Source organism: Neomonachus schauinslandi, chromosome 11 (genome assembly GCF_002201575.2).
Source record: "Neomonachus schauinslandi chromosome 11, ASM220157v2, whole genome shotgun sequence".
NCBI lineage: Eukaryota > Metazoa > Chordata > Mammalia > Carnivora > Phocidae > Neomonachus > Neomonachus schauinslandi.
In genome coordinates, this window is record NC_058413.1 from 79,514,708 (window position 1) to 79,531,216 (window position 16,509).

General features: G+C 38.6%; 1 protein-coding gene across 1 annotated transcript in view; it reads left to right on the top strand.

Moving 5' to 3' along the window:
* ARHGAP42 (Rho GTPase activating protein 42) overlaps positions 1-16,110 on the top strand; it is a 277,264-nt gene extending 261,154 nt beyond the window's left edge. Inside the window, 6 exon segments of the mRNA XM_021679062.2 lie at positions 500-644; positions 2,725-3,105; positions 3,472-3,628; positions 5,489-5,551; positions 15,516-15,595; positions 16,022-16,110. Of these exon segments, the coding sequence (XP_021534737.1) occupies positions 500-644; positions 2,725-3,105; positions 3,472-3,628; positions 5,489-5,551; positions 15,516-15,595; positions 16,022-16,110 (915 nt within the window).
* Positions 16,111-16,509: the final 399 nt, after the last annotated feature.

Here is a 16,509-nt window from a genome sequence, read left to right on the forward strand (position 1 = left end):
TGTAGCTGTGCTCAGACTTCTCCCTGCAGCTTGTCATGTTCCAAGACAGCTCAGGACCAACAGCATGACAGCACCTTCTCCTGAGAAGCAAGGAACTGCTTGGCTGGGGAAATGATACAGAATGAGCCTCTTCCCTTCAGGTTATGTTCAGCATGAAGCGAGAAAGAAAATATCACAATAGTAAGAGTCAATGTGTCTTGACACAGACATTTGTTCATATTTGAAATTATTGGAAAATCTTCTGAAATTCATTGTTGGGAGATTGGGGAAGATAAAAAAGAAAACCCAGAGAGTGGACATTACTCAGTGTAAGTGGAAAAGAAAGTTGTAATTGCTGTAGGATATTTTTTATATCAAGCATCTCTTGCCATGAAGCTGATTAAATAGCATATAGTTCTAAGATTATTTATTAACTAACTCACAAATACCATTTTATGATGAAAATGGCAGTTGCCCCCTTTTATTGACCTCTGTCCAATTTTTTTTCTTTTTTATGTAGATTTTTCATACTGCCCCAGACCCAAGCATTCCTCTTCCTCAGCCTCAGTCTCGATCTGGATCCCGAAGGACACGAGCAATCTGCCTCTCCACAGGTTCCCGGAAGCCTAGAGGGAGGTATACACCGTGCTTGGCAGAACCTGATAGTAAGTGTGCCTGCTGTAGGGAAATGCTTTCTTCATTCTTTGATTTAGCCTTCCCTCACCTTACCAACCTTAGGGTAGAAATAAATAGATGATTTTACTGATACTGTCTCCCCAACACTCCCCTCCCATTTATATATTCTTTGTCAGTATGGTTACAAGGTACTTTGAACAAACAAATTCATTACTGCTACAAAGGAAAAAAAATAGTTTGCTCAGTGCCCTTTTTTTTCTGCAACTGCTATTAAGTACATCGAGTGCTACTTTGTAGCAGGTTTTGTCCTATTGTCAAAGTGGTAGAGAAGAAAGCAAGAAAAAGTCTGGCTAAAGCAGTCCTTTTCTTTCTTCTTTTCACATTATGTCCTTAAAGCATCATCTCTTGGGTATCAAAGTGTCTGAAAGAGAAAGAGAAAAGAAATACAAAGAGAAACCACACTACACATTATCACTAACTTGGTGTTCTGAACCAAGCCCCACAGCAAAGTGGGTGGCAGCTTGAGCCCAAGGTGCATGTTAAACTTGTTTCGTTTTACTCTACACCCCCATGCCCTGCAATTTTTTCTCACGGTCAGTATTTAACAGAAAACACTAATTTTTAATTTATATATGTTTGAATACTTTATTATAGTTTTTCTGATTTGTTTCTTAAAACTTACTTTTAAGAACATTAAAAAGTAATTCAGTTAAATAGGCAGTTTCTTACATTGCTATATTCTCAGCAGGAAGAGGAAAAAGTCCTTTCTTTTTCTTTTTTTAAAGATTTTATTTATTTATTTGACAGAAAGAGAACAGCAAGAGGGAACACAAGCAGGGGGAGTGGGAGAGGGAGTAGCAGGCTTCCCACCAAGCAGGGAGCCCCAGTATAGGGCTCAATCCTAGGACCCTGGGATCATGACCTGAGACAAAGGCAGACATTTAACAACTGAGCCACCCAAGTGCCCCAAAGATCCACAGTTGTTTTTTTTTTTTTAATTGTTATGTTAATCACCATACAGTACATCATTAGTTTTTGATGTAGTGTTCCATGATTCATTGTTTGCGTATAACACCCAGTGCTCCATGCAGAACGTGCCCTCTTTAATACCCATCACCAGGCTAACCCATCCTCCCACCCCCCTCCCCTCTAGAACCCTCAGTTTGTTTTTCAGAGTCCATTATCTCTCATGGTTCGTCTCCCCCTCCGATTTCCCCCCCTTCATTCTTCCCCTCCTGCTATCTTCTTTTTTTTTTAAACATATATTGCATTATTTGTTTCAGAGGTACAGATCTGTGATTCAACAGTCTTGTGCAATTCACAGCGCTCACCATAGCAATACCCTCCCCAATGTCTATCACCCAGCCACCCCATCTCTCCCACCCCCCACCACTCCAGCAACCCTCAGTTTGTTTCCTGAGATTAAGAATTCCTCATATCAGTGAGGTCATATGATATATGTCTTTCTCTGATTGGAAAAAGTCCTTTCTTTTAAAAATGTAAGCAGCTTCTAATTTGTAGCTGACATGACTGGTGCCTTTCAATGAAGAAGGACTCAGACGCATTAACTCAGAATTACTTAACATCAGGAAAATAAAGGCAGAAACATGTCTGTAAAATCCCTCCTTCCAGCGATCTCTTGTAATGTCATCAATGAATCTTACTACTATTATTTGTGAGTTCTTTTTCAGAAGCAAGTTTTTTAAGTAGGCTCCATGCACAGCATGGAGCCCAGTGTGAGGCCTGAGATCAAGATCTGAGCTGAGATGAAGAGTTGGACACTTAACTGACGAGCCACCCAGGTGTCCCCAGAAGCAAATTTTGTGTGAATTCAAGCCAGCTCACTAATCCTTCAAGAAGTAACATTATTTCATAGGGCCAGGGTACATATAAAATCTTCCTTGAATAGTGTTGAAAAATGCATTCACTAAGTTGAAATGCATGTTTTAAAGCCTTTCTCCAGAACAGATGGCGGTTTTCCACACTGGGTACAGGCCTGTTACTCCATTGGGATCAGGTGGCCGCTGAGCGCGTGTGAGTTGGAGAATGGAAGGGTTTGGTTGTGTTGTCTCAGTAGACAGCTGCTGCTGTTTTCTCGCTCCCACCCAGGTGACTCTTACAGCAGCAGCCCAGACAGCACACCCATGGGGAGCATTGAGTCCCTCTCCTCTCACTCCTCTGAGCAAAACAGCACAACCAAGTCTGCTTCCTGCCAGCCCAGGGAGAAATCTGGAGGGATTCCTTGGATTGTATCCCCATCACCTTCCAATGGACAGAAGAGTCTTGGACTCTGGACAACTAGTCCTGAATCAAGTTCTAAAGAGGATGCAACCAAAACGGATGCAGAATCAGATTGCCAGAGTGTTGCCTCGGTCGCCAGCCCAGGGGATGTTTCCCCACCCATAGACCTGGTCAAGAAAGGGCCGTATGGGCTTTCAGGACTGAAAAGAGCCTCAGCTTCCTCTCTCAGATCCATCTCTGCAGCTGAAGGTAAACCAGATTTGAGGTTATATAAAATGTCATTGTCTCTGTATCACTTGCTGGATTATTCAGCATGATTAAGGAGGGAAAAGTTAATGGTGAAGGGGCTAACAATGCTGTTCCTGAGCTAGGATTTTTAAAACTGGTGCACTGGGACTTTTTTCGTGGATCTTTCCATCTCCGTGAGGTGCTGTTTTTGTAATTACTGTAGATTGTGATCTCTCTGAGTGATGGGCTGCTGTGCTCAAAGAACATTCTGTACCTTCTCATTTGGGCTTAGAGAAAAATGCTTCCTTTTGTTACGTGCATGTACTGTGTTACTGGTGTTATTTTGTCTGATAGCACCTTGCCTGTTTTCTTGGGTTTTCCCTTTAGGAAGCAAGAGTTACAGTGGATCCATTCAAAGCTTAACTTCTGTAGGTTCCAAAGAGATGCCCAAAGCTCCACCACACCCAGACCTGCCTCCAAAAATGTGCAGGAGGTTAAGGCTGGACACTGCCTCGAGCAATGGCTACCAGCGACCTGGATCTGTGTAAGTGAGAGACAGTTTGTATTTGTTGTATCATCTAGGGATACACAGGGGTTGAGTATGTCCCAAACAACCTTTAGGAGTCCCGCAGCTGAAAGCCTCATCTGTAGTGTGGGAACAGTCAACTTCTGAAGGACCCTGTCCTCTTCTACAAATGGTGTATTACAAATTAGAGGAGGCTTAAGATAGATATATTCCACACACATACAATTTCAGTCATTTGCCTTACAAGCAGAACTATGGCTTAATTTAAAGACATGAGATTGGATGTATAATATAGTAGTTCTGGGCTTTGAAACTAGACATTCTGTAAAAGCTAGACATCTGCCTCTCAGCTGAGCCAACTGCCCATATCCCACCTCCCCCACCTCTCTGTTAGAAATGCAACTGCTATCTACATTGTGAGGGTTTGTTCTCTCTCCTCTCCATCATCTGTCTCCCCTACGTGGAGAACAAGGAGCGTGAAAGGTGAAAGAGAGTACTTTTAATCAAAAGACCCAGAAATGTAAGTTAGGCCGATAGGATAGAGTACATAGATGTAAATAGGAAGGGGACAAAGAAGAGCAAATGGGAACTTGGATAAAGAAGTAAGCAAAATCTAAAAGGAAAGTTTTTAGCCCTTTCATTTTATTTTCCTGAGCTTTCCAAATGCTATAATTACTGGGCACCTTAACATATATTATCTCTTAATGTACTTCATGTCCCTCCACAGTAGGTAGTAGAAACCTCATTTTAGAGATAATGAGAACTAATACTTGGAAAGTTAAGGAGCCCATTTAATTATTCACTGAAAGTCCAGTAAGGCATTCCGGTAAGCCTGTTTCCATAGGAACAGTATCTTAAATTCATTCATTCATCACATCTCCTTTGACAAGAACCTTTTGATTACAGCGTGTGTTTGACATACATTATCTCTCTTGGTCAGAAATCCAACTACCACTATATAGACAAATACTATATTTATAAATCTGTCTACTGTCCAGTGTGTACAGTTCTAGCCATTAAGGAAAAATAAATTTTAAGCCAATATGTCAATATAAATTCCATCCTTTGTGAGGGAAAGAAGATTTGCTTCTGTTTTGTAATTGTACTGATGAAGTAGAAATTAAAATTGAGAGAATATATATTCTGTATTAGGTGTAAAATGACCCTTCATATTATCAACTGCCTAGGTGGTGGGAGAAAAGTTTGTCAATTAAAGAAATAAGATACACTTTAAAAATCTAATTTAAAACATCATTCACAGAATTTGAAATTCTCTTTTAGTAAGTATAGAAACTTTTCTAATTACCCCAGGGTGCCTTAGTTTTAATATAGTCTCAGTTTTTCAAATAGATAATGCGCTCCCTCCCATGATTTGAAATAAGATTTGAATCCACAAATGTTTCAGAGTTCCCTCTTTTCACTTTAAGAACTATGTTCAAATATTTAAAAAAATATGAAACATTTTAGAATTAGTTTTATCTTAGCTATCAGAATGAACAACAGTTCTTTTGTCTTGATGATTTGATTCTTTCCTTTGGCTCCACAGGGGTCAGTATCACTGCCAGAAGCTGAGTGGGAAGAAAAGGTTCTTTTTTACTGCTCCCACAGTTTTCTGAAGTAGAAAGGATGAGGACAGTAAGATCCCCAGGGGAGGTAGCTATAGGTTTATTACATCTGGTAGTCTATGAGCTGGAGACTAGATCTAAAAATTTCTTTCACATTAAAGCTTAAAACAATTAAAATTCAGGTCAGATTTTGTGGACAGTTCTTAACTAATTATTTTTGGTTTGTGTTAACTGATAACCCCGAATTGTACTTTGAACTGAATGATTTTCTGATCAATTTTAATGGAACTTGCATTTTAAAATTATTTTTCAGTGTGGCAGCAAAAGCCCAACTGTTTGAAAATGTTGGTTCACTTAAGCTGGTTTCTTTTGGGCGGTAAGTTCTCAAAAACCTTAAGGTAAAAAATAAATAAAATAGTGGTGATATCGTTGTGTTTTGTTGACATGTTGGGTCATCTTTGACAGCTCTGACCTTCAGGTCTGCCGATGGTCAAATCCACACCTACTGTCTCTTCAGAGGGAAAATTTTGGTCATGTCTGTAAACAGCATTTAGCCTATCACACTGTTGCAGCGATGCCTCATTTACTAAAATCTTCTCAAAAGAAGGGTTCTAAACAAGTTTTCTGAAAGATACAAGTTGCTATAACCCTTGGCACGGCAAAGACTCCTTTGATGACAACTTCTGGAAAGTTTTTAAAAGTGTATTCTTTTTCTTTAAATTTTTTTTAAAGATTTATTTATTTGAGAGAGAGTGTGCACATGAATGGGGGGAGGGGCAAAGGGAGAGAGAGAGAAAGAATCTCAAGCTGACTCCCTGCTGCGCACAGAGCCAGACTTAGGTCTCCATCTCACAGCCCTGAGATCACGACCTGAGCCGAAACCAAGAGTCAGACGCTTAACCGCTTAACCGACTGAGCCACCCAGGTGCGCCTTAGAAGTATATTCTTGATTTTAAAAGTTATAGAACTTTTTCTGGAAGAAGCTTTATGAACATGCATTGAAAAATACGCTTATTTTTAATGGCCACTGTGTTGCTGTAGGGCTGATTGGCCTAAGCAGCTCTTTTTTTGAGTACAGGTCTTCATTCAGGTTTCCCAGATTTTACCTTCTTCTCTGTTAAAAGGACATAGGTTGTTACATCTTGCCACTAATAATCTCCTTGCTTCTAAGGTTTCGCTTTCCTCTCCTCCTGTTCCAAATTGATCTTCTCATCCACAGTGGGCTTTGGTTTTTAATTTGAATATGTCTGAAGTAATGGAATTTTTTTAGTGTTTTGGTATGTCTGTTTTTGTTTTGTTTTGTTTTACCATCAGCAACAGGTCTGAGTCATTCAATAAATGCTTTCTATTGAAAGAGCATATAAATGAGAGCACTTGAAGAACAAACTTTGATTTTTCCTTTGGATGTACAAAGGCAGTTTTGAGCTTCCCGTATTTGGCTAATCAAAGCTATGAAGTAAAGGAATCACAGTTAATTGAAGTATCACTGTATAGTTATTTTAAAAGTTATTCAACCACTATGTTGTACACCTGAAACTAATATAACACTGTATATTAACTATACTGGAATTAAAATTTTTAAAAAGTTATTCAACCATAGAATTTTTTATTGACCTTTTTAAAGTATGTGGACTTTTTCAGCAAGTGTTTATTAACTACCTACACGATGTTGGGCTTGTTCTAGTTACTAGGGATAACATTGACCTTCAAATTCTGTTTTTTTTGTTTGTTTTTTTTTCCCCAAGTCCTAGCAGCGGTCTTTGTGTAGTACTGTTTTCCCAAGTCCTAGCAGGGCTAGGACTTTGTGTATTAATGTTTTTGAATTCACAGAGTAGAGCCACTTTGGTATCTTACTGGGATGTTGGTCAATGTGTTGAACTTACGAACAAATCCCAGTACTTGCATTTACTTTACCTCCATCCATAGCATCTTCACTTTCTTCCCTTTTATCAAGGGATGGTGAAAACTAGATACTGTGCATGTCAGAGCAAACATCATTTCTCTGAAACTGTCATCATTTTTAGGCTTTAGTGTAAGGGATTTAACTTTGCTACTTCTGTCTTGCTATATAGTTGAATTGCTCCACTAGGTGGAGCCTTTTTATTATGAAGCTCTAAACAATCTGTTAAGTGCTCAAGTTCTGTATCAGAGAGAATCCTTTAAAAACTTGAAGAAAAAAATAATAAATAAAATAAAATAATAAAAACTTTAAGAAAAGAAGCTATTTAATGGAGTAAATCAGAACACTGTCATATACTCAGATGTTCAACAACCAACCTATGCATTTTTAATATGCTTTTAGGTTATACTCTAAGTCAACTTCTGATGGCTGTCAGCATAAACTTAGAGCTCACTCTGCACTGAAGGTTGGAGTCTTTACTTGTCAACAGTTCCATACCATGTGCTGACAGCATCAGAACTTTTCACGAAGAGACAGGCACAGTGGAGCACAACCGACGTCAGGGTCAGATAGACCCATGTTTAAATTCTTGGTCTACCACTTCCTAGTTACAGTAACCTTGGAGTTACATATTTAGGAAATATGTTTTCTCTATCTATAAAATTGAAGGTCATAATTCTTTTGACAAATTGTTGTAAATGTATACTGTAATGTATTTGAAGTACTTGGTAAGTTCTCTGTATATGGTCTACAATAGTAACTATTATTGTTACTATTTAAGGTGCTTGCTTAAGATATTCAAAGGCTTCTAACTAATACATCAATGGTACTTAATCACTAACTATTAACAGTCATCTGATACTCTTTTATACCATTAAATACAAGTGAACGACACGTAGAAGTTGAGGGCATTTCCCTTACTAAATTATAATGCTTATTTTGCTTTCTTTCTAGGGAGTTTAGGGTTACCCCTGAATTGGATCTTGAAGAATGATAGAGCCAGTAGTGGGTAGTAGGATGACTAGCCATGTTTGGGAAAGAGACCGAGTAGGAGATTTCAGTGGATGGCTTTGAAAAACAGGAAAGTAACACCTACAGGAGGTACTGCAGAGTCTGGGTCATTGGGCAGAGGGGTAATCTAATCATGGATATACTTGAACAGATCCAGTGGCTTTTCTAGGAGGTTGTGAAGTGGAAAGAACATTTAAGATGGAATTGGTGAGATTTAAAGCGCCTTAATTAGGGCAGTAACAAAAGCATGAAAAACTATAAGGAGAATTTTATGGATCAGAGCAGGATTTGACAACTGCTTTGATACTTTGGGAGTGAAAGACAGGTAAAGAAAATTCCAAGTCTTTGAGACTGAGTGTCAAAAAGAATAGTAATTTAGTTTCTGATCTTAGCTCGTGAGTACATAGGAGGGGAAAGGAAAGTTTTGACCATAATGTTTGAGGAGCCTGAGGAACACTGAAAGGCAGTTAGAAATGGGCAACTGGGGACACCTGCATGGCTCAGTTGGTTAAGCGTCTGCCTTCAGCTCAGGTCATGATCCTGGGGTCCTGGGATCAAGCACCACGTCAGGCTCTCTACTCAGTGGGGAGCCTACTTCTCCCTCTCCCTCTGCCTGCCACTCCCCCTGTTTGTGCTCTCTCTCCCTCTGTCAAATAAATAAAATAAAATCTTAAAAAAAAAAATGTGCAACTGAAACCAGGACAGAGCATGGAGTTTGGTGCCATTTGAGAAAGTTCTACACAGCGGTTACACTGCAGAGATAAAGGTAAAGGTACTCAGTGATGGAACTTACTGAGTAAAAAAGGAAAAATGGCCAGCATTGGTCTTTGGTGAATGGTTTAAGTGATTTAAAGCTCAAGCAAAGAAGAATGTGAAGGAATGATCAGAAATAATGGTCAGTGTGGTAGAAGCAAAAGTGTGAAGGAGATCATTAGAGGACAGTGGTTTTAATCTCTAAGGCATCACTAGAAATCTTTAAGAAATCAGGTTCAGTGGAGTACGAGGGGCCACTCTTCAAGGGAGCTTGACCTGTAAGCTTGTTAATGTGAAGATTCCTGCATTGATGCAGACTCTGAAACCAGAATATCTGAGACTGAGATGTGGAGAATATGAATTTTTGACAACCTCCCCAAGTGATTCTTACGTACGAAAAAAAAAAAAAAAGTTTGAGAACCACTCGAATAGAGAAAAATGTCATAGTACCTAGCATATCCCTAAGCAGACATTGGTTATTTACAGTTGTTCTCCTTAATCTGGAAAATGGCTTCAAGAGCCAACTGTCACTAGGTTCTGTTTTACCATTATAAAAGCATGTGAAAAATGATATCCATAAAGCCTTTACCTCAATGTTAGTTATACTTGGGCAGAGGGAAAGATCCACTTTTAAAGTAATATAATTTAGGCAAGCTATACAGATATCTTCTGAGGGTTGAATTGAGAATTATGTGCTTGAGAATTAAGAAAATTGGGAGTGCTTGGTTCATTATAAGCAATAACATATTTCTGTTATCATAATTTCAAACCAATGTTTTGTTTATAATTACAAAGCACCAACACAAAGCTCAACAAAGTCGTCTTGTCCAGTGAGTTTGAGATTTAAGAAGGATGTCACTGTTTAGAGCATAGTGACACATGCAAGATACACATAAGATAAATCACTGTGCTACATTAAGAAACAAAAAAGAATCCATGATTTTTAAGAATAACAACTTTCTCTTCTTTTAGAGAATGTAGAGAATAATCATCTAAAAAAAGTGAAGGGAAACCACCTCTGATTTCATTACCTGAAGATAACCACTGTTAACGTTTTGGCTCACAACCACCTAATCTCATCTATGACCATGGTTCTCAAACGTTTTGGTCCTAGAAAGCCGTTATATACATAAAAAAAAATTATTGAGGACCCCCAGAGAGCTTTTGTTTATGTGGGTCATATCTTTTTTTTTTACTTTTTTTTATTGTTACGTTAATCACCATACATTACATCATTACTTTTTGATGTAGTGTTCCATGATTCATTGTTTGTGCATAACACCCAGTGCTCCATGCAGAATGTGCCCTCTTTAATACCCATCACCAGGCTAACCCATCCTCCCACCCCCCTCCCCTCTAGAACCCTGTTTGTTTTTCAGAGTCCATTGTCTCTCATGGTTCGTCTCCTATGTGGGTCATACCTTATTTATATTTATTATATTAGAAATTTAAACTGAGAAATTTTTTTAAATTTATGAATTTATTAAAAAAAGAATAAGCTAATGCAACTAAAGGGTGATAATAGCAACACTTTTTGTTAGAAGACAGAATTGTGATTATTCACTCTTACTTAAGTCAACAATTATCAATAATAGCAGTGATTTTTTTTTCAGTGTTATTAAGAGACTTCACAGCTAATATCCAAATAGTCACCAGAAATGTCTTATACCAGCAATCATGAGATGTAGATTCTAGCCTGACTTTGCCAAACTTTAATTTCTCTTGGACTTCATTTCTACATATAGAAGATGAACCAAGGAAGTAATTGTTTCCTTTCAAAATTCAAACTCCTCTCACCTAAGTCACCGATAATCACAAGTCCTCCAGCATTTGGGGGTCACCCTTTTCTGTGAAACTGAGGCAAATAGTTTATGTGCCTACCCCCAGGTCACAACAGGGTCTAGCCTCCCTACCTCTTCCAAAGGCCATATTCTTAATGTGTTTAAGACAACAGAAATTGTTTCACATCTACCACTAACCCAGGCCACATGGAAACCCACTCCTCTGTTGTGGCCATGCTGCAATCTGCTTTCGTTCCTTAATGATGGTGACTGCTAAGAGCTCAGGAACTGACACCTCTCTTCCTTAATACCACCAAAGCACCATTAATACAATAACAGATATTTTTTAAAGGCCATTACATATTAAAATAAATTTTATGAAAAATATTTTCTAATACAAAGAGTTACATTATTTCACATTTTTACAGACCTCTTCAATATATGGCATAATAGGAAATAAATGGATTCTCATACACACTTCATTTGCTATCAGAGCAATGTCCTCTCAGGGTCCCATCTACCCATCCATCCAGGTTCCCCTTGACTATACTTTGTGAACTACTCACTCCTCTGTGATAAACACAGAAAAGGAACCCTGAAGGTTGTATTCACTTTATTGTTCCAACATAGTGCCCAACACAGGGAAGATGCTCAACAAAATTGTTAAATGAATAAAATACACATTTTTAACTTAAAAAGACTCAGTTACTGGGGCATCTGGGTGGTTCAGTAGGTTAAGCATCAGACTCTTGATTTCAGCTCAGGTCATGATCTCATGGTTATGAGATCGAGCCCCTCGCTGGGCTCCATGCTGAGTATGGAGACTGCTTGAGATTCTCTTTCTCCCTCTCCCTCTTCCTCTGCCCCTCCCCTGCCTGCTTACACATATGTAGACATTTTCTCTCTCTCTCTGTTACTCACATTTTCACTTCATCTTCAGTGGAGTTGCAGTACATGTGTCTTTGACATAAGCAGCACTGACTCTACAGGCTCCCGTGGGAGTTCTTTAGCATCCAGGCATTCAATACTCAGACATCCATGCCAGAAACAGCCAGTATCTGTTGACAAAAGCCTAAGAGAGGAACACGTGACTAACTGAAGAACTCTCCAAACAGTGACCGGAAAGCAAATGCAGTATTTATCGTAAAGAGTTGTGGGCAATTTAGGAGTTTTGCAAGGACACATTTTTTTGTAAAATTTTTATTTTATGTGCTAACACTGTTTCTTGTCATGTGTTCTACTTTATTATTTGTAGTAGCTGCCTAGTGCTTTATTGGATTGGTGTGTGTTAATTTATTAAATCTTCTCCTGAAGACTTTGTGATTTTTTTGTTTTTAGCTTTTCTATATGTTACTACTTTGGCACCTTTTTAACTATATCTGTGTGCCTCTCTCCTTCCTTCATACAAAAAGTGTGTGTGTGTGTGTGTGTGTGTATCATTAAGGGGCTCTCCAGAAAATATTGTATCACTTTTGATTACGTGACATTTTAAAATGTTGCTTATATTAAGATAAGCATTGTGAATTTTACACACTCACCCTATCAAACCTTTGTAAGTCTACTCATCAGTAATAGCATTTAGAATTAAGAATGGGTCTTGTGAACAGACCATCCTCTGGATGATAAGGGAAGGAATGGCTTTCAGGATGCTGAGTGCCATTACCTTACTTTCCCATGCAATAAGAAGCAAGATTTTCAAAATTCTTTTTAAAGGATATTAGGATTTTCTGAAGAGAGACTCAATAGGTGACAGTGTTATTTTCACATCTTCAATATTCCAAGGCAGTAAAAGAGGAAGCATTAACACCTGGAGAGAAAACTTCACTGTTACAGACTTCTACATTAAATCATCAAAGCTCTCTGCTGAGTTAACACCTGTAGTTACAGATCTCAGCAGAAGAAAATTATACCTGTCTAGTCATATGCACAAATAATTGAAAAGTCATGACAGATAATATTTTGTGCTATGTATTTTTGACACATTTAACTATCCATTTATTTAGGATTATAATTATTCTACATGCCTCCCCCTTGCTATCCAATCCCATAAAATACTAAAGAGAGAACATTCATGTCTGAAATATTAACAAAAATAGTTCGGTTGCATTTAGAATATAATTTTAAAAATTATATCATTGTAAGATTATTATATCTTAATGATTTCTATAACTGGAAAGTGTTACCTTACGCATCTCCTAATGATTCAAAGCAGTAAGACTTAATATTAGAGGAAATTTTTGCTGTTAGAAGATTTGATTTTTTGAAAAATCTACATATTTTTAGAGAAATGACTCTGGAACCCTCAATTACATCAGACATCAGATTATGTCAGATCGAATTATACCAAATTATATTAGATTAAATGATTATAATTGACTGGAAGGTTTATAGGAAAAACTAATATTCTGTCTATTTAAGATTGCCATGGTCTGGTTCTTAGAAGTCTTCATAACTTGGTAATATCCTCTTCCCCCACACCCACGCCCATGTCAACCAACACATCCATGCACACGCATTCATGTGCATGCATGCACATACACACACATACACATGGCTCTTTAGTGTAGGAGTCCTGTCCTTCTCTGGGTACCTGTACTTCCTCAATTCTTCCTTAGACCATGTTGCATTGGGCTAGTAGTCATTTCTAAATCTGCCTGCTGAAGGCTGTCCTAGCAAACTTTCTGAAAGTACAGCCTGAGACTCACCTCATGAAATAGACTCTGGGGGTAGGAACATAATTTTTCTCTAATTTTTAACTTTCTAATTTTCAGATATCTGTTTGGGAACTCCAGTATAAATGACCTAGTCTCATTCTGGAAGTGTAGGGAATAAGACCCAGCATCTAGCTCCAAAGGGAAATGAAATAATGTTACACTATTCTTTGAGAGAGTTATAGATAGCAAACACTGCTTGCTGATGCTTTTTTGCAGGTAAAGTACTGAGACCTCAGGGAGGAAAGGCAAGGTGCCTTCAGTCTTAAAAGGACTCATCATGTAGAAAACAGAGCCCAGAGCATCTTACTTTTTTTCCCATTCATTGATTCAGCAAATACTGAGTTACTAAGCATCAAGCATCATTCATGGAGCTTATATTCTAATTGGGGGGAGATTATAGAACTGTCAATAGTAACAACAGAATACCAGATATTAACACCATGCAGACTTAAAACAGGTGAGTATGATAATTCCCCAGGCAACTATTTTACAGTGTGTGCTCAGGAACACCTAACCATTAGCAAAGCTTAGGAAATTTAAGATGAACTAGAAGTGCAAAGCCATGTGAAGATCAAGAGGAGAACATCTCAGGGCGCCTCGGTGGTTCAGTTGGTTAAGCATCTGCCTTCAGCTCAGATTGTGATCCTGGGGTCCTGGGATTGAGCCCCGCCCCCCCCCGTCGGGCTCTCTGCCTGCTTCTCCCTCTCCCTTTGCCTGCCACTCCCCTTGCTTGTGCTCTCTCTCTCTCTCTCTGTCAAATAAAATCTTAAGGAAAACATCTCAGGACAAAGCCCTGATAGTCCTGAGGTGGGAATGAGTTTGGCATGTTTGAGGAGGTGAAGGCAGGCCAGTGTGACTACAGTGTAGTAGGTGAGCAGAGGCAGGTATGGAATAAGCAGGAGATACCGACAGGTACCTGATTATGCGTAGTGTGGAGGCTACCTTCAGAAACCAGTTGAAGGGTTGTTTTCAGGGAAATAATGTCATCACATGATCATCAGGACCTTTTTCAAGCTGCCCCCTGGCTGCTCTGTATAGAATGGATTGTAAGGAGACAAAATAGGAAGCCTAGAGGATTTAGAAAGCTAGGAAGCCGTTTCGTGAGCCACACCAGAAATGACTTCAGCTTGGACTCTGGTTGTGATACAGATGGTGAGAAGTACATGAAGTCAGAATAACTTGCACGTTGTGTTGCCAAGGTAATTGGATGTTGAAGAATAAAGGTGACTTGACTGGTGACTTGATGAGCAGCCTCAGTTGATGGCTTTTTAGTATAGGCTAAATATTTAAAAACAGATCTCATACAAAACTCTGAAATTCTGGCTTCTCTTTTTTTTTTTTTAATTTTTTTTTTTTAAGATTTTATTTATTTGCGAGAGAGAGAATGAGAGACAGAGAGCATGAGAGGGAGGAGGGTCAGAGGGAGAAGCAGACTCCCCGCCGAGCAGGGAGCCCGATGCGGGACTCGATCCCGGGACTCCAGGATCATGACCTGAACCGAAGGCAGTCGCTTAACCAACTGAGCCACCCAGGTGCCCTCTGGCTTCTCTTAAGAAAAAGAGTATCTGGTTACGTTGAGTCTGAATTCTCATGTGAGTGTTGGTTTACTACTTTAGGAGATGGGTATAGGCTCTGGTTTTCAAAGCCTCCATCTGTCCTCATTGTCTCCTTGACAATGAGGCTGTTGTTGGTTGCCATTTATCATCAATTTATCCTATCGTTTTTCTTGTATCATGCCCACTTAATTTATTTAGTATACTCTGTAGGCCTTTAATTTTGGGGTCTCACCTCTGATAGTCTGAAAAGAAAGTACATAAAAAGCTTTAGGGTACCTATGAATATCTAAATAAGTGTAAAAATGGCCTGTTTGCCAGTATACTCTTATATAATAGTATTCTTTAAAACCAGTTTGTGCTGTTATAAGCCAGGTTAATCACCCTTGGGGACATTTCCTGGAAACACAAGACAGGTTTTTGGTGTGCTGTCAATGTTTGATTTCTTGATCTCGTTACACAAGCGTACTCAGTTTGTGGAAGATGCTCTTATGCACACTTACATGTGTGTTTTATGTATATTATACTCCAATTACAACTAAAAACTAGTATCAATTTTAAGAATAATTTAAAGTATAAATGTACTTGATTGTTGTGGATTTCATAAATTGTTTTTTGCTCTTTTCAGCCAAGCCAAAGCCATGTACTCTTGTAAAGCAGAGCACAGCCATGAGCTTTCCTTCCCACAGGGGGCGATATTTTCTAATGGTAAGTCTACCCATTCCCTTCCCTTAAGTTCATTATCATGAGGAAGATGAAGGAATAGTGTAGGGAAAAGAAGCTAAAATAGAAGCCAGGAGACTCAGAATCTAGTCCAGGCTCTGCCTCTCATAACCTGTACCAGTGAATGCATCACATTCCTCTGCAGCCCAGTTTCTTCTGTGTATTCAAGAGAGGCAGAGGGAACAAGGGTTGGGGGAGGTAGGAAAGATGGAAGGATGGGAGGGATTGGGGAGGAGGAGAGATTGGTTACATGAATGCAAAGGACATTTCCAGCCTTAAAGGTGCTGTGACATTGTTTTGACAACTTGAGTGTATATATGCAATCTGATGTGGATTTTTACCCATTTATGTATATAATTATTTGAGGCTAATGTTGACTGAATGACATTTTTTTTTAAAATTTTTTGTCAGTGTACCCATCAGTGGAACCAGGATGGTTGAAAGCAACTTATGAAGGCAAAACAGGACTAGTTCCAGAAAACTATGTTGTCTTCTTCTAATACTGTTTAGTGGATGGCAGTATCTTCATGGTATCCATGGTAACAATAATAAGTGCTATGATTTTATCTGACACAGATATGGGAATCAGCCCACTAAATGAAAAGTAAATTTCTGTTAAGTTTCTACACCAGCAGACTATGTAGCTCCCTATAAATGGAAAAGAAAAAAAAAATGCTTAAATTGCTTGCCATGCCATTCTTTTTATTTTTTACTTCTTGACTGGTTTCTTATTTTAAAATCTTTCTTCCCCTGTTTTTTCTGATAAGTAACTCTACACATTGTCTCTTCCATAACAATTGTAGAATCTCAAATACTGTGTTAAGTACTGTATCCCAGAAATTTGGAAACTAGAAATTTGCTATAAGGATTTTTAGATATGTCCTTTACTGTCTGGCATT